Source organism: Cavenderia fasciculata (assembly GCF_000203815.1).
Source record: "Cavenderia fasciculata unplaced genomic scaffold Scf_Dfasci-G-b-205a01.r1-3, whole genome shotgun sequence".
Classification (NCBI taxonomy): domain Eukaryota; phylum Evosea; class Eumycetozoa; order Acytosteliales; family Cavenderiaceae; genus Cavenderia; species Cavenderia fasciculata.
Genome location: NW_004457737.1, coordinates 1,735,579 through 1,758,323, shown reverse-complemented (window position 1 = coordinate 1,758,323; position 22,745 = coordinate 1,735,579). Strand labels below are relative to the sequence as shown.

General features: G+C 31.1%; 8 protein-coding genes across 8 annotated transcripts; 5 read left to right on the top strand and 3 right to left on the bottom strand.

The window, feature by feature from the left end:
- Positions 1-921: 921 nt before the first annotated feature.
- Positions 922-6,641, top strand: DFA_03408 (uncharacterized protein; the record flags this gene model as incomplete). The annotated part of the gene is made up of 9 exons (XM_004362954.1): positions 922-1,603; positions 1,673-1,718; positions 1,752-2,931; positions 2,997-4,140; positions 4,218-4,426; positions 4,553-4,635; positions 4,720-4,925; positions 5,511-5,531; positions 6,571-6,641. 9 exons carry the CDS (start codon positions 922-924, stop codon positions 6,639-6,641), a joined length of 3,642 nt encoding a protein of 1,213 aa, XP_004363011.1.
- A 436-nt stretch (positions 6,642-7,077) lies between these two features.
- On the top strand, positions 7,078-8,848 carry DFA_03407 (uncharacterized protein; the record flags this gene model as incomplete). The annotated part of the gene is made up of 4 exons (XM_004362953.1): positions 7,078-7,615; positions 7,884-8,096; positions 8,179-8,782; positions 8,842-8,848. 4 exons carry the CDS (start codon positions 7,078-7,080, stop codon positions 8,846-8,848), a joined length of 1,362 nt encoding a protein of 453 aa, XP_004363010.1.
- A 280-nt stretch (positions 8,849-9,128) lies between these two features.
- Positions 9,129-10,266, bottom strand: coq9 (ubiquinone biosynthesis protein; the record flags this gene model as incomplete). Its single annotated transcript, XM_004362952.1, has 3 exons — positions 9,129-9,200; positions 9,335-9,490; positions 9,571-10,266. 3 exons carry the CDS (start codon positions 10,264-10,266, stop codon positions 9,129-9,131), a joined length of 924 nt encoding a protein of 307 aa, XP_004363009.1.
- A 237-nt stretch (positions 10,267-10,503) lies between these two features.
- DFA_03405 (uncharacterized protein) lies at positions 10,504-12,512 on the top strand (the record flags this gene model as incomplete). Its single annotated transcript, XM_004362951.1, has 3 exons — positions 10,504-10,847; positions 10,928-11,106; positions 11,164-12,512. The coding sequence occupies 3 exons, from the start codon at positions 10,504-10,506 to the stop codon at positions 12,510-12,512; spliced, it is 1,872 nt and encodes a 623-aa protein (XP_004363008.1).
- Positions 12,513-12,598: 86 nt separating this feature from the next.
- On the top strand, positions 12,599-15,069 carry DFA_03404 (uncharacterized protein; the record flags this gene model as incomplete). The annotated part of the gene is made up of 3 exons (XM_004362950.1): positions 12,599-12,603; positions 12,654-13,780; positions 13,811-15,069. The coding sequence occupies 3 exons, from the start codon at positions 12,599-12,601 to the stop codon at positions 15,067-15,069; spliced, it is 2,391 nt and encodes a 796-aa protein (XP_004363007.1).
- A 168-nt stretch (positions 15,070-15,237) lies between these two features.
- DFA_03403 (DUF341 family protein) lies at positions 15,238-16,295 on the bottom strand (the record flags this gene model as incomplete). The annotated part of the gene is made up of 3 exons (XM_004362949.1): positions 15,238-15,672; positions 15,747-15,880; positions 16,052-16,295. 3 exons carry the CDS (start codon positions 16,293-16,295, stop codon positions 15,238-15,240), a joined length of 813 nt encoding a protein of 270 aa, XP_004363006.1.
- Positions 16,296-18,718: 2,423 nt separating this feature from the next.
- DFA_03402 (uncharacterized protein) lies at positions 18,719-20,819 on the bottom strand (the record flags this gene model as incomplete). The annotated part of the gene is made up of 6 exons (XM_004362948.1): positions 18,719-19,393; positions 19,456-19,602; positions 19,680-19,959; positions 20,036-20,339; positions 20,425-20,612; positions 20,716-20,819. 6 exons carry the CDS (start codon positions 20,817-20,819, stop codon positions 18,719-18,721), a joined length of 1,698 nt encoding a protein of 565 aa, XP_004363005.1.
- A 1,073-nt stretch (positions 20,820-21,892) lies between these two features.
- On the top strand, positions 21,893-22,733 carry DFA_03401 (uncharacterized protein; the record flags this gene model as incomplete). The annotated part of the gene is made up of 2 exons (XM_004362947.1): positions 21,893-22,106; positions 22,198-22,733. The coding sequence occupies 2 exons, from the start codon at positions 21,893-21,895 to the stop codon at positions 22,731-22,733; spliced, it is 750 nt and encodes a 249-aa protein (XP_004363004.1).
- Positions 22,734-22,745: the final 12 nt, after the last annotated feature.

Below are 22,745 nucleotides of genomic sequence, written 5' to 3'. Positions count from 1 at the left end.
AAGAACTTGCATACAACAGTGGCAACCTAAAAAAAGTAATGACAACCATGGTTTTTTACTTGGCACAAAACACTCAGATCTCGATCTCACCGTTCAGATAATTGTTTTTCCATCGAAGAGAGAGAGTGTGATTTTTTACCATAGTTCATTTTTAAATACTTCTCCTCCTCTCGTTGTTTCAAAGAGAGCTACCACTAACAGCAGAAACATCAAAAGAGAGAGAGAAAGAGAATGAAAACAAACTCATCATCATCATCATCATCACAATAATAAAAAGAGACAAAAAGACGATCAACCATATAATAATAATAATATAATATTTGTATATACATATCATTTATTTTATATTTGCAACTGACCAATTCAATTGCACTGGATGTATTAATAGAGTTATTTAAAAGAACGGATCATCCCACAACTTTATCCTCTCCCCCCTCATAATTAATAATAATAATCAATCACACACCACAACAACCACCTCCACTCCACTCTCTTGTTTTATTATTATATCAACCAAACCATCATTATTTCATTCATTCATACACACAATTAATCATATTAATCATCATTGATTGATTGATAATTCTTTCAATAAGTTTTGTAGTTTGTTAACCAATTAGAAAGCAGTAGTAGTAGTAGTTAGTAAACAGGTGTCTCTTTTAATTAATTAGCAACAAAGTCGATTTGATTTAATCTTATCATACTCATACTCATACCCTCCACCCTTCTCCTCCATCCATCATCCTCATTCCATTTTCTAAAAGATACCATCATTGACAAGTAATTACATACACAACATTAATATAACTCCATATTCAAACAACAACTAATCAATTTAATCAATTTAATCAACCTTTTTTTCATTTATATTTAAAGAAAAGTCTTCTTTACCTTGGTTGGATATGAAGAAAGATTAAAACTATGGGATGGATCAAACCAAAATCAATTACCTTTAAAAAGGCATGGGCAGTACTTGAAGAAGATGAATACTTTGCATTGTTAAAGAAATGTATCACACCTTCGTTGATTATACAGGATTTCGTTTCAATGATCCCACAGGGTGTTGGATCGTCACAAGAGATATTATCAAATCCAAACCTAGATCGTGGAAATACCTACAATATGAATGGAAATAGTAATTTGGATTATTTAAATAGTTATTATTCTGATGAATATATAAATACTATTGTTACTACTGTTAATAGTACTCCTCCTCCTCCCGCATCTTCTTCAAGTTTAAAACAATCACAAGGATTACAACAGCCACCATCCTCTTCATCTTCAAATTTAAATCAACAAGAATATAAAATAGCATTAAAAAATAAGGCATATCAATGTATTGGAATATCAAATGATCTTGTTGAAATTCAATCAATGTGGCAATGGATCAAAGACAATATTATACCATCGGTTCAAAAGATGAATAACAATAGCAACGAAATATTTGAATTCCTATCACTCAAATTCACATGTCTTGGCATACACGACGAAAACAACAAAGAACAAGAACGTGAAAGAGAACAAAAAGATAAAGATTTCAAGAAAAAAGAAAGAGCTTTTAAAAAAAGATTTAATTTTAATACAAATGAATCTTTAGTTACTCGTAAGCTAAAAGATAGAAAAGAAAAGAAGAAAGATAAATATTAATATTTTTTTTAATTATCAATTTAAGAATATTCATGTTCATTAATGGATAAAATACAAAGACATGGTTGTATGTATATATCAGAGAATTATATATGTTTTTATAGTAGGATTATACCGACAAAGATCAAGATTATGTTTAATGAAATATTGGAATTAAAGAAATGTACACATTCCAATTCATTTCGATTCTTGTCGTCGATTACCGATACGATCAAGATACAAACCGAGGCCAAGGAATACATATTCCATACTTTTTTCAAGATTGATGAAACCTTTCAAATATTGGATCAGATTCGTAAACTGGCAATGAATAGAATGATTGTCAATGCAGATAAACAACATATGATTCAAACGGCTACAACTACGGTTGTATCAAATAGTTCAAACAACAAACAAATGGGAATGCCTACTATACCAATACCAATATCCTCCCAATTCAATTCGTTAAAGGCATCGGGTGGATATTTTCAAGCACCTATTGGAGTTGGTGCAGCTCAATCGATTGATGGTGGTATTCATAATATTGCATCGTCAAGTTGGCAACCATCCCCTTATATTTCATTGTCACCACCTGGTGAGCCATATGGTTCTCTATCATCTTCTCTTGGAGCAGCGGCTTCAAGTAGTTATACAACTCCATTTACCGGTGGTGGTGGTGGTGGAAGTCACATTACAACGGGTGGCAATAACAGCTGTTACTATTCCAGTTCACCATTGGCAACAGCTCCTCCTTCACTAAGTGCATCTACCACCAATTATTGGGATTCACCAACTAGTGTCAACCCAAGTTTTGGATCACAGACTCCACTATCATCTTCGTCGTCGGCTATCCACAGTCCTTCAACCAACACACTACTTTCTCAAAGTTTTGGTGGAATGAGTTTTGGTAAAACTCCAACTGGTATTCATTTATATCGTCATCACCAACAATCACAACAACAACAACAACAACAACATAATAGTCATCAACAACATCGTCATAGTCATCAAACAATAGTAAATGTAAAAGAAATACTTAAAGAACAAATTAAAAATCAAGATTTCCAATCACTTTTCAATCTTCCTTCACAAGAATTCCTAATCGAGGAGTTTCAATCAACACTATTACTTTATCATGGACGTACCAAACAAGAGGTACCAGGAAAGTTATACATTTCAACAAACTTTGTTTGTTTTGGTTCAACAGATTTAAATTTTATCATTCCCATTCAAGAAATATCATTTTTAACTACTGATGATTCAAACAAAAGAATTATTAAAATTACTGTTCAAAATATTCAAAAGGTAAAAAGAAACAAAAGATAGAAAAAAAAGAAACAAATATACTTATTTATTTTTTTAATTTTTAGTTTTATTTATTAACAAATCAAGTTGAAAATACATATGATTTATTAAGACATTTATGGTTAGAAACTGGATCAACATCAACTGGTTCAACTATTGGGTCGTCATTATCAATTTTTAATTCAGAATATCAAAGAGTTGGACTTTGTGAATCAATGTTTAAAGATTTGAAATATTTTTCAAGTGATTTTGAAAAGATTCAAAGAGAACAAACTCATATTTGGAATCAATATTTTGAAGTAAATGGAGATGGAATTGCAATGATCAATAGAAATGATTTGAAGATGATGATTCGTGGAACTATTCCAGATGACTATAGACGTACACTATGGTTATTAACCTCTGGTGCCATTTACAAATCCTATTGTCAACATCCCAACTATTATACTCAATTGTTGGATCTTCATGCAACAGAAACACCATCGACATTTAAAAATGATATTGAAAAGGATTTGAAGCGGTCATTCCCAGAACATCCTTACTACCAAACCGAACAAGGAATCGATTCACTTCGAAACATTTTAATTGCCTATTCACTTCGTAACCAATCGATTGGTTATTGTCAATCAATGAATATTATTGGTGCCATTCTACTATTGTACATGAATGAAGAGGAGGCATTTTGGGTTCTATCGGCTATTTGTGAAGACTATGTAGAGGATTATTATCATCAAACTGGTATGGTTGGAAGTATAGCCGACGGTAAAACATTTGAACATTTGGTAGAGATCTACCTACCAGAACTCGATCAACACATCAAAAAACTCAATTGTTCATTGTCAATGATCATTTTGCCATGGCTTTTGTGTCTCTTTATCGGACACGTTCAGATGGAAGCAAGTTTACGTATTTTGGATTGTTTCTTTTATGAAGGTTCAAATTTCCTCCTTCAAGCTGCGCTGTCTTGTTGTAAATCAAAGGAAAATCAACTATTGGCTTGTAAAAGTGAAGAAGAGGTGATGAAGGTTTTTAAAACTAAAAACTATAACGTTGACCTCATTTTTAATTGTGTTTTGGAAACTTTTGATGATATCCAACAAGACAAAATCGAACAAATTAGATCTTCAAACAAATTCATGGCAATTAAAAATGTACAAATAACAACTAAAAAATCAAAAATTAGAGATTGGAGTGAAAGATATAAAAATTGTAAATAATAGAAAAAAAATAGAAAAAAAATATAAACATATAATATTAACTTTTTTTCTTTTTTTTTCTATTTTTAGTAACAAGAAATGATTTAGAAATTATTTATGATTTATTCCAATCTTATGTATCATTAAGTACAAGTAAATTGGGAATTGGTAGAAACAAATTTATGGAAATTTGTAAAGATGTTTTACCAGGTGCCTGGAAAAATCAAGTGGAATTACATCATAGATTATTTAAATTATTAGATGATGATATGGATGATTTTATCATTGGTGATGAATTTGTTTATATGACTGCTATTACTACAAAAGGAAATATTAATGAAAGAATTAGATGTAAATATAAAAACAAAGAAAAAAAAGAAAAAAAAAAAACAAAAAATAACTAAATATTTTTTTTTTTTTTTTAGTTTGTTTTTGATATGTATGATATAGATCATGATGAACAAATTAATTATCAAGAATTTAAATTATTTTTGGATTCTCTATTAAGGTATAGTAACACAAAAATGATTGAATGAATGAATGAATGAATGTTTATAATATTTATTTATTTTTACTTTATCTTTCCTTTTAGTTTATTGAAACCAAATCATATACCAAATCAATCACATCCATCATTTGAAATTGATACATTTGTTACACATATACTTTCATTGGAAGATGAACAATTATTAAGTATTGAACAGATCACTTCCTTTGTCGATGAAATGAAGAATTTCTTTGGCATTGAAAACCTTGTTCACCAATATCAAATTGGAAATACTCATCATCAAAGTAATAGTAATTGATAATCTTTAAATCGTTACCAGGTATAAAAAACAATTGTTGTTTTTTTTTTCCAAAATCACCAACCAATACCAATGTATTAATAAAACAACTTTGTACTTCTTGTTGTGTTGTTAAATTCAACTAGTTTAACAAACAACAACAAGAGTAAAGTGTGGATGACACCAAGTAAAGTGTGGATCTGTTGATTGAAGCGAGCTCTCTTTTGATAAAATGATCATCATCATTGATTTAAGTGTCAGTATTACATACCGACTTTATAAAGTATATTTTGTTTTCTTGTTGTTGTTGTTGTAACCATCGTTTTATTTATTTAAGTTAACGGCTAATTTTTCCACACCCTACTGATTGATTGATTATTGATATCTGTCTCTTTATGCGTTCAACAAACAATACAAAAACTATCTCTTCTCTTGTTATGCTTTTAAAAATTGTCATTGCCAACACCAACTATCGTCGTTTGGGAAATCACTCATCACCCATGTCATTCTACAATAATGAATGATGATTTGGTGAAAGATTCAATGGGCATCACCATGGAATTACATATAGAAAGAGGTGGTGTGTTTATTTATTTAGACACAACACCCATCCTCTACAGTAAAAATATTATCCCAACACAAAAGATGGTAGTTGTGTTTAGTTTTCACCACCCCCATTAAAATAATCATAAACCATCGTATGATCACTATAGAGAATATGAACAGGTATAGTGATTTTTTTTTGTGGCACCAATAACAACACAACACAACACAACGCAGCAACAGCAACAGCAACAACAACAACAACAACTTTTTGTTCAACATTAATAAAATAACATTTTTTGTGATGGTTGATGGAGTAGAAGTAGTTTGATTCCAAACTGGTTGTGATGTTGTGTTGTGTTGTGTTGTGTTGTTATTGTTGCTGTTGCTGTTGCTGTTGTTGTTGTTTCTGTTGTTGCTGTATCTATCACTGTGTTTGTGGTTTTTTGTGATAATAATAAATAAAATAAATCGTTGATGTTCATTTTCCCTCCATGCATGCATGGCAGGCAACAACAATTTAATTTAATTTAATCTCTGTCTCTCTCTAAGTAGTATGTCTCAATTAAATTATGAGGAGTGCAAACGAGATGGGATACCATCCCTCCTGATGGTAGTGGGTATTTTGAGTAAATGGTGGACACTTTTTTTGTGCTTTTTAAAAAATAATAAATATATCATTTGTTGCTGTTGTTGTTCTGGCTACCCATCCGAAAGGTGATGATGTACTGCTTCTCTAACTTATCTAATTAATTAAAAATCAATTTCCAGGTATGCTTATTTTTGCTGTTGGCTGTTTCACCAGCTGCAACTAGCAGCAGCTGTGCTTGATCAACCATCTTCATCATCATCATCATCTTTCATCATCATCTTCATCATCATCATCATCTTTCATCATCATCTTCATCATCATCATCATCTTTATCGAGCAATCATCAACAATACAATCTCTTCCTACATTGTATCGTGGGAAAAACTATTTATCTAATCTATCCTCCTCCTCCTCCTCCTCCTGCTCCACCTCCTTTGTATGTAGATTTCCATCCAACAATAAAAATTAATTAAAAACACATGGATCATGTCAGCCAGCAATCATATTAATCATTTTTTTTTAGATTTATCAACAACAACACAACTAAATCCCTTATCCCTTTATGGCTTGCTTGCATTTAAAATTAATAATTAAATATCTAGCAGCTGTAAAAATCTTCATTCATCTGTCCACCTCCTTGATAATGTAGATGTACATATTAACATTTGTTGTTGTTGTTCAAATCACCAAAATATAGTTACCAATTTTTTTTATCTACTAACCTCCAACACATCTTCAAATTAAAAAAAAATAGTTTAATCTTTTATTATTTTTTTAAAGATCTTGTGATCAAACAATTAATCGAAATTATTAATAACGTTTAACGGATTGATATTTTATTTTTAATTAACCACATTTGGTTGAAATATATATATTTATATATACCCCTTCATCATACACACATCTTACACTTTCTCTACACATTTAAATCCTATCTTTTACTTTTTGAATTATTTAAAACATTCTAATCAAAAAAATATTATTGTTTTTAGATTTAAAGGATTTATTTCCTTTTTTTAAAAAAAAAAAAATGCAATCAACCAAAATGATATTTAATTCCTATAATAATAAACAATCAAATCCTCCCCCTCCTCATTCTCCAACAAATAGACCTATTATTCCAATTCTTCCCAACAATAATCAATTCCATCCTACTAATATTACTAATAATAATGGACAAACCTATAATAATAATAATAATATTTTTCCAATTCCGTCACCAAATCATAAGCCTGTAAATATAATGGTAAATCCATTCCAATCACCACCAATCAATTCAATAAATAGTACAGATTCAACACCATCAATGTCACCAAAAAGGGAAACAAGTCCATTGCCACATAGAAATCCAGTTGCCCCCCCACCATCACCATCAATGAATCATGTCAACTCACTTCATCCACACAGTCAAAACCATAGAAATCTGTCTCAGAGTTGTCCAAATACTCCTACCCTTATTCCATATCCACTTAGTCCACCATTGACCCCAGCCTTGCATCCAAACACTAGCACCACCAACAATGGCAAAAAAGAAAATCATCCTTGTACTCTAAAATCATGTCGAATGTGTAAAGATGGGAGTCCCACCATTCTCATACGAAATCCTACTTGGGCGTGTGTGATGAGGGTAGTTTTTTATTGTCTCAAGGTAAACGAGCCAAAAAAGGATTATTTTAATCTCAAGACAGAAGTATATGGATTTATGACCTCGCATTGGCAAAATCTTTGTATCAATAGAAAAAGTATGTACTATTTCAATTTCAAGGTAAAAAAAATAGTAGGATAGCTAATAATCCAATTCCAAAGGGTCTGACAATTGGAAAAAACAAATTCAAGATATGCTCAGTCATAGCAAGGACTTGTTTGAAAGTGGAATGGACCATTTCAGACAGAATGGTTATTGGAAATTAAAACAAGATAATGATCCATGGGAAATGAAAAAAGAAAAGGTATCCAGGAAATCTTCAATCCCAGGTCGAGGTGAAAAAAGAAAAAAAATTAAAGAATCAAGTAATAATGAATCTTGGGATCTAGAAATTCCTTCTCATCGTAAGAAAGAGATAGATTAAAAAAAGAAGAAGAAGAAGAAGGAAAAAAAAATAATTAACTCTTTCTTTTTTTGTTTTTTTAGAATTGCATTGTGAAAAAGAGAAATTATTACATTCTGTTGAGGATTTGAAAACATTGTTACATCATTTTAATGGATTAATTGAAAAACATAAATCTTTAGTTAATCATAATAATAATAATAATAATCATAGTAATAATGAATTATTACCAAGTCCATTATCATCATCTCCTTCAAAAAAAACTACAACAACAACAACAACAGGAAAGACAACATCTGGAGAAGAATGGAATCATTTAGTTGCTACCTATCACCAAATTGAAGAGACTTTTGACAAATTAAATTCAATGGACAATTGTGAAGGTGATGGAGGAGGAGGGGGATCACCAAAACAATACTCTCAACAATCTTGTTCCCCATTAAATCTTGCCACACCTACAATGGGACCAATGCCTAGCAGCTCGTCAATAAGTGGAGATAGTCAAACATCCACTATATCTGTTTTTTCATCTCCACCACCCTCCCAACTAAGTTTGGAATCTGTCTGTTCATCATCGTCTTCATCTTCTTCATCTCCACCTACCTTCCAACCTCCAAAATTATTACCATCTATACAACATCAACAATCAAAGTCGTCAATGTCCATTACAGCTTTAATACAGGATAGGTAAAAAAAAAATATGAATATAAATATGAAACACATTGAATGTGTTTAAATGTATATAGAAACTAAATAAAATAAAAAGTAAATAATTAAATATAAATAATGAATGAATTGAATTGAATTGAATTGAAATGAATAATGGTAGGTGTTGGTTTATCGATCAGTTGGTAAACTGTATTAAATATTAAATAACCAAATATGGTATGGAAATGATTACCACAACTATCTGATCAAGAAATGAGTATGAACTTGAACGTCAACGTAGTTCACACACCATGATGAATATCAATTACTCTGTGATGTTACAATATTCCAATTCTGCCAAACAAAGTTGATGGATGGGGTACTTTTATTTTTTGTTGAATGTATTGTTGATCATATTCATAACAACACCAGTCGTCATTGAGAGTGATTCACCAACCTAAAAGTGAAAATTTAAGTTAATAATGGGTTGTTTGGTTAGTTGGTTGGTCAGTCAATCAGTCGGTTGGTTGGTTGGTTGGTCCGATTACAAAATAATATTGTTGTTTAATAATTATTCATCTATCTACTTACATCTCTTTTAAATTTGATAATGGATATTAAATCATCAACACGATCATCAACAAATCTCCAAGTATTTTTATATTCTGGTGATGTATCTGTAATCATAAATAATTCCGATGATGTATACAATGCTGCCAATAATGCTCTCTTTGAATACCATTCAAACTAAATTGAAAGAAAAAGAATGAATTTAATATAAATATAAATATTATTATTATTATTATTATTATTATTAGTCTACTTACATCAGATGAACGATCATCAACAAGATGCCAAACCTCATCTACAAGGTTGGCCATTGATGGTGCACTATTGATTAGGTTCTTTGGATGAGCCAATAATTGCATGGCTTCAGACCAACGATGAATGTATGGAATGAGCATTGACAAACGAATCTTGATCACCATTTTGATACGTTCTCTTGGTGTAAGGCCCATCAAAATGTCTGATGACAATTTCTCCTTGAGTTGATTGTTGCATCGAGTGACAAAGTAGTAAGCCAAATCATATCCTCCATTTTCAAATAGACCATGTGTAATATTAGAGTAACCAAGTTCAGTACATGCCATCGATATTGATGTATCACTCCATCCATACAATGATACGTTCTTTAATGCTTTCTCTAAAATGATCTCTTTTACATTATCAATACCATGAACTTCTTCAGATTCTTCTTGTTCTTCTTGTTGTTGTTGTTTTTGATTATCCTTATTATCGTTATTATTGTTGATTTCAGTTGAATAATATCTATTCTTATTATTATTATTATTATTGATTAGTGAAGATGATAGAGATGTTTCATATGATGATAGAGATGATGAAGATTGGTATTTGTAAATAGTTGTAAATGATCGACTATAGTTACTACTTTTAAAAGTAGATTGAATACTACATAGTTTAGTAGTATTTCTATTATTTAATAATCTTCTAATGTTGATCATTTCCTTCCTTCCTTTCTTTCTACTTCCTTAGTATCTAATGATCATTCGCCTATGTCGGAAATTAAAAGATCATCAGAGCAATGAAAGAATAATCACAAAACCTTTCGAATTTGATGATTTTTTTTTTATGAGCCAGGCTCTTTGCAAGAGACACTCAACTCTTCACTTAAACAAGATCTACTATTAAATTAATTTCTCTATCTGTCTTTCTATTTGTACTTTATATATATTTAGAGGATGGAAGATACATTAAAACAAGCAAAGAAAAAGAGTATATTCTTTGCAGATGATGCAAATACAAGTTCAAATGATCTAAGTAGTTTTACAAAGAGATCAACGGTCAAGGCACCTGCCAATGCAAGAGAAGGTGAATTGTCTCAGATGGAGGATACAGACTCTGAACAAAAGTATCAAGAGATTATTGAACTATTGGTGACTGGTGGTTACTTTCGTGCTCGTATTCAAGGTCTATCTCCATTTGACAAGGTAGTAGGTGGTATGGCTTGGTCAATCACTGCCTCCAATGTAGATGTAGATGGTGATTTATTCTTTCAAGAAAATTCAAATATTAGACAAAAAATGTAATGTATATTAGATAGATATATATATTTAGTAGTTTGTAAGAGTTAAATACTGACTCTCGAATCTTCAAATCTTCTAGTGCATTGTCAGAAGAATTAATTAAATCATTGAGAAGAATGAAATGTCCATTCCCATTACAAGCACAACAAATTCAAGGTTTAAATTATCCAAATCTATTCCCAATTATTAGATGGTTGATTGCAAAGGTTATAGAGACAAGAGAAGAGACTGGAGATCTTCTTCGTATCTATTCAGAGAGTATGTTTAACAAGGGGTTCCAAACACCCACAGACAAGGAAACCAAGACCAATTTAGATGCCTCGTGTGCATTTGTTCATCAGGTTGAAAACAGATACAAACCATCACGTAAATTTAGAAAGGCGGCTGCCACCACTGGCAGTACAGCCACACCCCAAGAAACATTGTTAGAGTATGGTAAACTGCACAGATTAAGTAGAGTCACACCTTCAAGTGGTGACAAGTCGGCTGCAGCTGCCAAACTCGAACAAGCACTTGGTCAAGACAAGGATGGTGGCCATGGCTCTGGTGAAGCCGATGAAGAAGAGAAGCGTATTCAAAAGATGATGAAGAGTATGAGTGGAGTGGACAGTCAAAAGATCAACAAGATTAGTGGTGGCATTTTAAAGTCGGTGGTGGCGACCGACGAAATCAACGATCTCGCACATCGTTATTCAGAGATGGATGTTGACGGTCCGTCTGGAAAAGCGATGGGCGAGAAATTACATCGTCAAAAGGTGGCAGCACTCGACAAACAAATCAGCCAGCGCCAAGAAGAGCTCAAGCGTATTGCCAAGCTTCGTCAAGAGTTGCAAGAGCGTGTCGACCAACTCCAAAACGATCTTGCCAAGCGCCAAGCCTTTAACGCGCGTATCATTGCAGAGACTGAGAAATTGGATGCTCTCGAAACACCCGAAAACACAAAGATGCTCCAAGCACTGCGTTCGTTGGTCCTGCTCAACGAGACGTTGGTGGCACAAGAGCAAATGTTCAAGGACAGCTGCAAGAAGCAGATGCTCGAGTACAAGGCCAAGATTGAGGAGCTGGTCAAGGGTGGTGGCGGTAGCGCCGAAGACGAAGACGATGCCGAACGTCGCCAACAGATAGAAGAGGCGTTCGAGGCCGACCTCGAAAAGTTCAAGAAACTCAAACAACTACTCAACAAAAAGAATCGTGACATTTCACTACTCCAACGTTATCTCGATGAATTGCCATCGCGTGCCGAACTCCTTCAATACCAGAGACAATTTATCGAGTTGTCTGAGCAATCCGACGCCAAACTCACAGAGACTCGTCAATACTATACCACCTACAATACATTGGATGACAAGCGCCAGCTTCTCGACAATGAACTTTCCATCCTCCAATCGATCCAAACCAAATACAATGTTGCCATGTCTTCCAAAACCAACAAGGAAATGTTTATCAAATCAATGGACAATATCATCGCCGGTATCCAAGAGGTTTTGAGCAAGAGTGAAGGTAAACGTGCACACGAAAAGTCTAAACATACCTCGCTCTCTGATCAATACATTACCCTTGTCGAACAAGAAAGAAACTATTATAAATATACAAAGGAATTCCAAGAAGAATGTCGTAAGAATGAAGTATTACAATCAACTTTATCTGAATTAACTGCTCAATAAAATAAAAGTAATAAATAATAAATAAATGTATAAAATTTTTCAAAACTAAATAAAAGAAGAAGAAGTTCACAAAAAAAAAAATCGATATGAGGTAAGAATGATCATTCGCATTGTAATCTTTCAAACAAACAAATAATTTAGATTACTTATGACATCATTTATTCACAAGAAAGCAAAACAAGTTAAAAAGAATCTTTTAGATTCAACATCAATCAAGAAATGGGATTGTTTACATGTTGAACATGATCACATTGATCATCAATTGGATATTAAACTATTGAATGCTATTACAAGTATAGTCAATGAATCTTATTCAACTTCAACTACTTCTTCTTCAATTTATACTTCAAATACTCAACAACAACAACAATCAGATCATCATCATCATCATCAACATCAACATGAACAAAAAAGAAATAGATATATATTAAATTTAATAGGTCAACAACAATTCTTTCAACCATTATTACAAAAGATTGAATCATTTAAAAATCAACTTGAATCATTTGAAAATTTGTATGGTAATGATGGTATGATTGGTGAAGGTGACCTTTTAAAACCTGGTACAAACAAAAGAGCTGAACTTAACCCGACAATCACTTACAAGACTGGAAAACAACTATTACTTTCAAATTTGGTGGTTGATCAATTGGTTTTATTGGTAGATTTGTTGTTGATGGTTGAATCAGAGATTACATCGGCTCAAGATTATTGGACAAAGAGAACCGACTCACGTTATTGGTATCTATTTGAAAAAACTCCATTCTTTTGGGTACAATATTACTATAGTCTTTGGAATAGTAAATTATCTTTTGAAAAGACTCTTCACAAAAGTATTGGTTTCAATTCTTCAATTGTTACATTTAATCAATACCAAAAAAAGGCAACCAACTATATTAAAAAAACTATTTTTAAAAGAGATGATAACAACAACAACAATACTCAACAACAACAAGAATTAAATGATAATCCAAGTGATGAAGAATTTATTAGTGATGAAGAAAATAATGATAATCAACAAAATCATAATAATAATAATAATAATAATAATAATAACAATCAAGATAACACTTCAACTACAACAAAAATTAAAAGAGAATCAATACTTCATCCAATTAAAGAATTAACAAAAAGAATTAAGACTCTTACTACAATCTCTTCAAATCTATCAATTGCCATTGGAAGATTAACTTATTCATTAAGTTTATTTGAAAATGGTGAAACCAATAATAATACTAATTCCATTGGACTATCAGATTATATTATTGGTATAAATCAATCTTTATTATTAATTAAAGATACTTGTGAATTATTATTTAAAGATCAAGATGAAAATCAACAACAACAAGAAGAAGAAGATTCATTTGCAAAATCATATCAAGAATGGAAAAAGAAATGTGATTATTCACAATCTAGTAGCATTGATAAATTAAATGAATCTTTATTAGAAGAACATCAAAAAGATTTATTTAATCTATTAAAAGAAAATACAATTTCAATACAATCAATGGTGCTAAGAGGTCAAGATGCAATTAGAGATGAAAGACCACCAAGTTGGATGGTTCGTAATTGGTCAAAGATTTTAATTGGCACTAGTTTGACTGTCTTTGGTGCTCGTTATGCTTATTCACATCGTCAAGAATTTAAAACGTCGGTCATGGAAAACTATCAAGCCTGGAGAAGATTCTCAAGAGAACATATTGAAACTCCATTGTTGAATATTTGGAATGTCATTCGATATGACCAGAAATCAATGAATGTCACTGATCCTGCGGCACTTCAATCTTCACTAGACTCTCTTACTCGTATGGTGACTGATTTCTGCAAAGAGACACAATCCAATATGAGTCAAGCCGAAATTGATTCGTTGGTACATCGAGTAGCACTTGGAGACCTAAGTGACATTATGAAACCCTATGAACTAAACATTAGAGCTCCCATAAAGTCTGCTCTCTTTGGTGACTTTTTGCGTTTGGCATTGATCCAAGTACAAAAGGAAAAGGTCGATGTTGATAGAGCCATGTTGGCAATTGACAAGTTGCTTCAAAGCAATGAACTCAATTTCCAATTACTAGCTGCCATTCCATCGGTTCTCATTGTTTGGACTGTTATTTGGAAAATCAATGACTCTTTCTCTGTCAAGGAATCAAAGAATACAGTCAATGCCCAAAAATCAATCCTATCAACACTTCGTTCGATTCATCGTAGACTAACAATCACCAAACATACAAGTCTACCAGATCAAATTGTTCCCATTACCACAAGAGTAGCTTCAACCTTTTATCGAATTAGTCTCTATCAACCACCTTTGATCAACGATGATGAAAAGACATTATTGGAACAACAAAAGAAACCATTTGAAGAGTATGGTCAATTACTCATTCTAATCGAAAGAATGAAACACTATGCCAAACACCTAAACAACAACAAGAATAGTCAAGAAAGAGAATGGATTCATCAAGACCTTCAAGACCTAGAATCCGAGCATTTAGGAAACAATGAAAAATTATTAACCATTCAAAGAATGTTTTCTACTTATTCTTTTTTAAAAAAATAAATAGAAATAAAAATATTAGAAATAAATAATATAATATTTATAATTATTATACTTATAAATGTTAAGAAATTTTAAATTTATTAATTAAAAAAAAATTATTACTATTATTACTATTATTATTATTATTATTAAAGAATCCTCTATACAGTGTTGTTAGAGGTAGCAAGGTTATTCCAACCCTTCTTCGTTATTTAAAAATTGTTGAAGAAAGTTTCTATAGTGTTCGATATCTTTCTTGGAGAGAGGAATGAGATGACCTTGTTCGTGAATATAAATATGTGGTTCAGAGAATTGGAGTGAGAGACTTTCGCAATTGGAGGCGGATACCAATTCGTCAGCCTTGCCCCAGACGTGTAGAGAAGGGGTAGCAATCTTGGAGAGTGGGTATGATCCTTGATTGCTTTCATTGTCGTTGGAAGGATAGAGAGATTGGTGAACAGTGGCTCTGCTTTGGAAACCACTAAACAACAAACTAAATTTGATCGAAATTTCCTTGTATCCAGTAAAATAATTATCACTCTCTTGATTGAGAGATGAGATTGAACTAATTAAACTTGATAAAATGGCACCTTGAGAAAATCCAATAATTCCATCAAATGGTCCCTAAAAGAAATAAACAAATGTTTAATATAAATAAAGAAAGTGACAAAAAGAAATGTTGAAAAATTATAATTTACCTTTTTAATAAAAATATTTTTAAGATAATCAAGAGTAGTTTCCCAACCACGATACTCTTTTCCATCACCACTAGCTCTCCACCAAGAGGCTGTACCTTTAGCTTCATCAATTGTATGTGGAGCATCAACGTAAACTATATAATATATTAAAATATTATGTAAAATATATATAGTAGGTAGGTTGGGTAGGGTAGATGATGGATTTGTTTTTTTTGTTTTAAAAAAAAAAAAAGTTAGAATCAACTTCTTCTCCTTCTTTCCTTCTTGATTGATTGAGAGAGTTCATCTTTGATTTCTTGACATACCAAACTCTGCAATATCATCTAAAGATTTTCTAAGTACAGCGGTCTTGCTCTTGAACAAATTTGCGTTTTGTTTGTATCCATGCAAACACAAAATTCTGAGTCGTTTCTTATCGCCACTGTTGTATAATGGTGGTGTTGAAGAGTTGGAGATCGATAGGGATGGTGACAACGAGTCGATTGTGGTCGAAGTACTAGAACCATTAGAGTTGTGGTGTGATATACCAGAGTGGTGGTGTGATTCCATCATTATTTCCATCATTTCTTCTTCTTTTATATATATATTGTCGTTGTAATAATACAATAACAAAGTAAATTATTATTCTTTTTTTGTTGGATACTTGCAAGAATAAAATAATAATAAAAAAGAATTATAGTTGAAAAACTTTAGAAAAAAAGTCTCTAAAATAGAATAGAAATAAAAAAAATAAAAGGAATTAATACTTTTTGTTTGTGAATGATTAATATTGTTTTAAATTAAAAAAAAACACAAGACGATAAAAAAAAAACATGTTTTTTTGCAGATGTGATCACTTGGATCAATTTTCAAAATATTCGCCAATTATAGATATCACTATCACTATTATTACTACTATTAACATTGAAACATACCAATTCGAATATATTTGTTTAAACAAAAAAAATATAATATAATAGTATTATTTGTGATGTATGTTAAATCTAACTCTTAAAAAAAGTTTGAATTTTTCAATGCTCTTTTTTGTTTTTGTTGGTGTTTTATAGAGTTTTATCAAAACATTTATAAATATTTTGGTTGTTTGTAAAAGGAAAAGAGGAGGAACAATGTTGAATGGAGGCAACAATTAGTTGTTGTTAATGGTTGGTTGTGGGTGTTTTTTGTTTAAATATAAAAAATCATCATAAAAATCATCTTTATGTTTATCTGTTACCAATCTAGTTGTTACAGCTGCTCTGCTATCTCGCTCATTCAAGAGACAGACAAAAAAAAAAAACAAGAAAAAGACAGACAGCAGCAATAATTTGTCACCTCGACACTCAATTGAGGGAGGGGTGTGGTTGTTGGTAGGTGTGAGTGAGTGAGTGAGTATATATGTGGTGAGTGGGTGGTATGTCTACAATCTCGAAACATTTTTACAACAATGATAGTTTTTGTAACTATTGTATTTCTGCATGCAAATCGATTGGATAGTAGGAATTCCTGTTGTTATACTACTACTACTACTCCTCTTCTCTTCCTCTTATTTTGAGAATATAACAACAACAATAATAATACATTGTTGCTATTGATTATTAGACTTTCAGAGGATGAAGAAGAATATCGTAATCGTCTTGTTGTGAGTTGGTGCAATCATCATAAATAATATGGTGGATTTGCCTCTTTGTTGCCGGCAATCTGTTCAACGGTACATTTCCACAAAACCTATCTATCCACATATCCAATTTATATATGTTATATATTCCATTTATATCCTCCTCTATTGTTTGCCATTGTTGTGATCACCGATGACAACATTGTATTGGTACTACCTACTTTTTCTATCCTATCCTATCCTATACTATATTCGACAAAAACACGACGATGATGATGTTGATGATGATGATGATGAGGAGGAAAATGAATTTCAAAAGTGAATAGTAGAGTGAAACAATTATTATAATTGTAATAATTATTATTAAATATTATTATTATTATTATTATTACTATTTACGATTATTATTATTATCTGATTGTCCACATATAATTGATATTGGATACCTTTTTTTTCCCTCTTTTTTCATAACCATGGAATAAATTAATTTATTCCCACCCAATGAAAATAAATATTAATAATAAATGTATTGGTGAAGGGAGAGGAAGAGGAATAATGATGATTGATTTGATGATGAACAACAAAACGATCCAATTATCTATTCTTTCTTACAATTTTTAAAGCTGAAAGAAAAAAAAAAAAGTAATAATCTAAATTGATTCTAAAATGTTTTTTTTCTATTTCCTAAGTTCTAGTTCTTTAAAGATTCACAAATAAACGACTCGTTGTTTTTGTTTCTCTCTCTGACCAGCAATAAATAAATTTGTATGTTTTGTAAATTGAATACGTATTGAACGACCTTTAAAAGTAATTGATTTTTTTTTTGTTTTATGAACTTCCACCTTTATGCCTTCTACAAAGTCGGTTGAATGAATAGATAATCTTGTTGAGCCACATATAAATGCTTTGTAGTTCCGATATACACATATTATTATGAATGGAAGTTCAATCTTTGAAAAACGAGAAATAATTCTTTTTCTCGTTAATATTATTATGACGATTATTATTATTATGATAAACAACTTGTATACAACGACCGATAAAGTAAAAAAAGTATACTTTTTTTTAATGTTTCAAACTATTATTATTATAATTATTCCTACTACTACTTTAGATGAATGAGGGGGATGGTACTGTATAAATAATTCTCACCTTCTTCTAATATTAGTTTGACTGGGATGATGAAAGAAAACAAACAACAAAAAAAAAACACTCTACTCAACTTTTTAAAAGGGTGTGTCGCCTCGCATCGGAGAGTCTGGGAGAGCGAAAATGAAATTTTAAAAAAATATTTTTAATTTTTAACGGGGTGTCATTGAATTGTGTTGGAGGTCGGTCGGGGAAAAAAAAGAAATTGATTGGTTTTAATTGATATTTTTTATAAGCTATTATCGTTGCTTGATGTTGATGTCGAGAAATGACCAAATGGTTCACTTCTATTTTCATAGGAATGTTGCGATGACGGTTGTTGGTAAAATGGTTGTTGTTGTTGTTGTTGCTGTTGGTCTTGTTGTTCAGAATAACCTTGTTGTTGAGAACTAGAACCTGTTCCTACGCTACTACTGGTAGATTGTTGTTGTTGTTGTTGGGGATGGAACAATGGCTCAACTTGAACTGAATGATGAGTTGGCATATTAACAGCTGGAGGAGGAAGAGGAGGTTGAAGGATAGGAAGAGGGATATTGTTTTGACCAAGTACTTGTAAGAGTTGTTGCTGGTTGTGTAAAAGTATGTTCATTTGTCGGATCATAAACTCTTGGTGTTCTTCCATCGTTGAGACACGTTGTTCAACAGAGAATCGTACCTGTTTTTCAATCTCATAGTTTTTGAGCAATGTTTCTATTTGTTTCTTGTCCTCCTTTTCTTCTTTACCCTTGCCATCATTGACAATTGATTCAATCTGTTTACGATATCTTCTACAACGACCAAAGTTCTTTGCCCCCTCAATATATTTCATACAAAAGTATGCTTCCTGAGTATTAAAAACTGTATGATTATCTGCAAAACTATTTGAATGTTGCCATCTATATCTTCTCCAAACTGTTTGAATTAACTAAAAAAAGAATATTAATATTAATATTAATATTATTTCTTATTTCTTATTTCTATAGTTACTCTAGCAGCAGAATCTCTTTCTTTTTCTTGAGTTTCCAATAATGTAATATAATTCAAGATTGGTCTTTGATGTGGAGTTGGATGAGTTAAATTACTAAAGTTTTCAATTAAACATGATAAACAGAATAAACCTAATACACATGATAACTAAAAATGGAAAAGAAAAAAAGAATAAGTAAGTATCTTTCCGTCTGATTGAGGAATAAGTTTTCTTCTTATCTTACAATGGCACCAAATCTACCAAAAATAGTTGCAGGATTATGTTCATCATAGGTATCAGTTGGCCAACCTGTAAACATACTAAGGAATGAAATAAACAGTGATACTGGATATGTGAATCCCTCGGGATTAGCTTCTCTTTCAAAGACATAGATAATATGAGAACAAATAAATATAATAAACAATGTAAATGGTATAAATGTAGTCAATGGTTGTTGGAATAAAAGTGATTTAAAACTTAATGCCCAATTAAATTTTGGTGGAATCTCCATTCTATCTCTATACCTATAAAAAAAGAAAAAAAAGAGACAAATTGTCAATACATTGATATAATATTATCTTAATTTGTTTTCTTTCTTACTTTCTAATAATACTTTGTCTAATTTTATAAACATGACTAAAATCTCTATAGACTCTACCAAACATATAAACTCTGAGCCACATAAAGAGACCCCATTTTGGATCGTTCCATATAGCAAGGTCACCCGATGCAAATGGAATGGGCTGCAATATACAAATGGCAACCTCTGCCCAAAAGAGTGGTGCCAAAGTAGTTGATCTCACCACATTGAGAGGTGTTACTCTAAACCCTCTTGCTCTTTTTGTCAACCATCCATGTGTTGTATGTGATAATAAAAGTCTATAGTAATCCATTAATTGACAAACTAAAAAAAATATTAATATATATTTACCAGTATTATTATTATGATTACCAGTGTTATTTCTATATCTTTCTCAATCAATACATACGAAGAATCAAAGTAGAGAAAAAGATTAATATTCTAAAGGTTTTGGTTGATTTATCAATGACAATAGCTTTGCCATCCCATGAAACTTGTAATTCCACAATCATAAATGCTATACCAAGCAATCCATTTAAAAAGATATAAAGATATCTATTTCTCAATAATCTATCTGCATGAACATCATTTAAATCACTTATTTTAAAAAGAAAAGAAAGAAAGAAAAACAAAATGTAAATATGAATGTATTCATAGATCAGTAGTAGTAGATATATAGATAGATAGATATCACACATACTTGTGGAAAGCATTCAATGCAATTGTAGTCGAAGGTAATATTTTAAAGTGAAGTTCTTCATCTTTCATCCGATGAAGATTAATTAATAACTTCCTTCTAGACATATCCTGTATCTTTATCTAACACTTTTTAACTACTATTTTCTTATCTATATATATATATATATAATTTATATTAACAATATATAGATGACCAGTAAACTATATAATAATAATAATGAATGATGAATGAATTCAAAAAGAGGTGATAACTTTTTTTGAAGTTTGTTGTAATTGTTACTAAACTTTGTTTCTCTCCTCTTTTCTCTTTCTCGTTGTTATGTCTCTCTTCTCTCTCTATCTCTTTATCTCTTTAAACAAACAAAAAGTAATAGGTGGTCAGCAACTCTAACTCTATTTTTAATATGCTTTTTTTATGTGTTCTCCGACTTCACCTGACTTTGCTTTTTTTCAATTTCGGAGACTACCATAGCGAATTTATGATAGAGAATATAAAATATTATAGTTGCAATCAATCATATATTCCAGCTTCCAAGTTTCAACCATACCCATCAAACAAAGTATTACACTTGGAAATTTCCTTCCCTTTTGGTTGTTTAATTTTAATATTTAATCTGTATCCATGTATGATATTTTTTTTTTCAAACACCTTTAATAAAAGTATGACATAATAATAATGTTAACCAAGTAGTAATATTATTCAATGTTGTTTGTCCAACGTTGGCTGTTATCGTTGTTGTTATTATTTATTTATTTTTAATAGGGGGGGTACAAAGATATCTCAAATTGTCCTCCAAAAATCTATAGATAATATGTATGTTGGTGTTATCATGGATATAATTATTATGGTATGTGAGAGTACTCTCTATATCCAAAAGAAACCAGAGGTAGAAGTCTCTTTGTCTCTTTTCATTACATCTTTAAACCCCTCTCTTTTTCTTAAAAAAAGCATGGGTATGAATAGATAATGATACCAAAATGTTTAAATGCTATTTATTATATATATTATATAATTGCAATGATGATTAAAAATAAGAGTGTATTTGTAGTAGTGACAGTCACTAATAATAATTCATTTTATTTTAATATAATTGTTTGTTTATTTTAAATATTCTATTCTATTTTTTTTTGTTTAATAATTAATTAATTTATTCAAAAAAACAACTACAACAACAACAATGTCTGAATCAGTACATGAACACCAACCATCATCAAATGGTGATGAATTTGTTGAAATCAAGGAACCTCAACCAAGTCCAATTCACCCAGAACCATCATCGTCTTCTGCTCACCACAACCAAGACGAATCATCCTCGTCCTCCAAACCAGCATCCAAAAAAATGTCTCTTTTTAAAAAACAAGATCAACAACACCAATCAACATTCTTTAAAGGTAATAAATATTTGGAACCAAAAATCAAAAGTTTTACTTTCAATCCATATCTTAATTAATTAATTAATTATTTTCTATTTCATATTTTTAGCATTGGCAAGTTTATGTTTCTTTATTGGAGTATTGGTAATAATTCATGGTATCGTTCAAATTGTAGTTGCATCTGCCAAGGATGGTCTTCGTACAAGACATGCATGGGCATTTGTAGTGAATGGTATTTTCTGTATTGTAACTGGATGTGTTGGCATGTCAACATCGCTTGTCCAAAGTCGTGGTCTCATTAGATTGAATTCACTCGTCAACCTTGTCACATTTCTTGAATCCTTTGTACTTTTTATTATCTATTCTGCACTAGTTCGTCGTTACATTCGTAGAGACTGTGGTGGTGATCTTGGCAGCAGTCCCTATTGTCATGAACTCAGTACCTACCTTGGTATTGCCCTTGCCATCTTTTGGGTTGTCAATGTTTTCTTGTTACCATGGTCATTAATGGTTGCTATTGGTTTAGTTAAATCTTACAAAGAAGCTGATGAAAATAATAACAATAATAACAACAATAATAATAATAACAACAATAATAATAATGATCATCACAACAACAATAACAAAGAAAAGGAAGAAAATTAATTCAATCCAAAA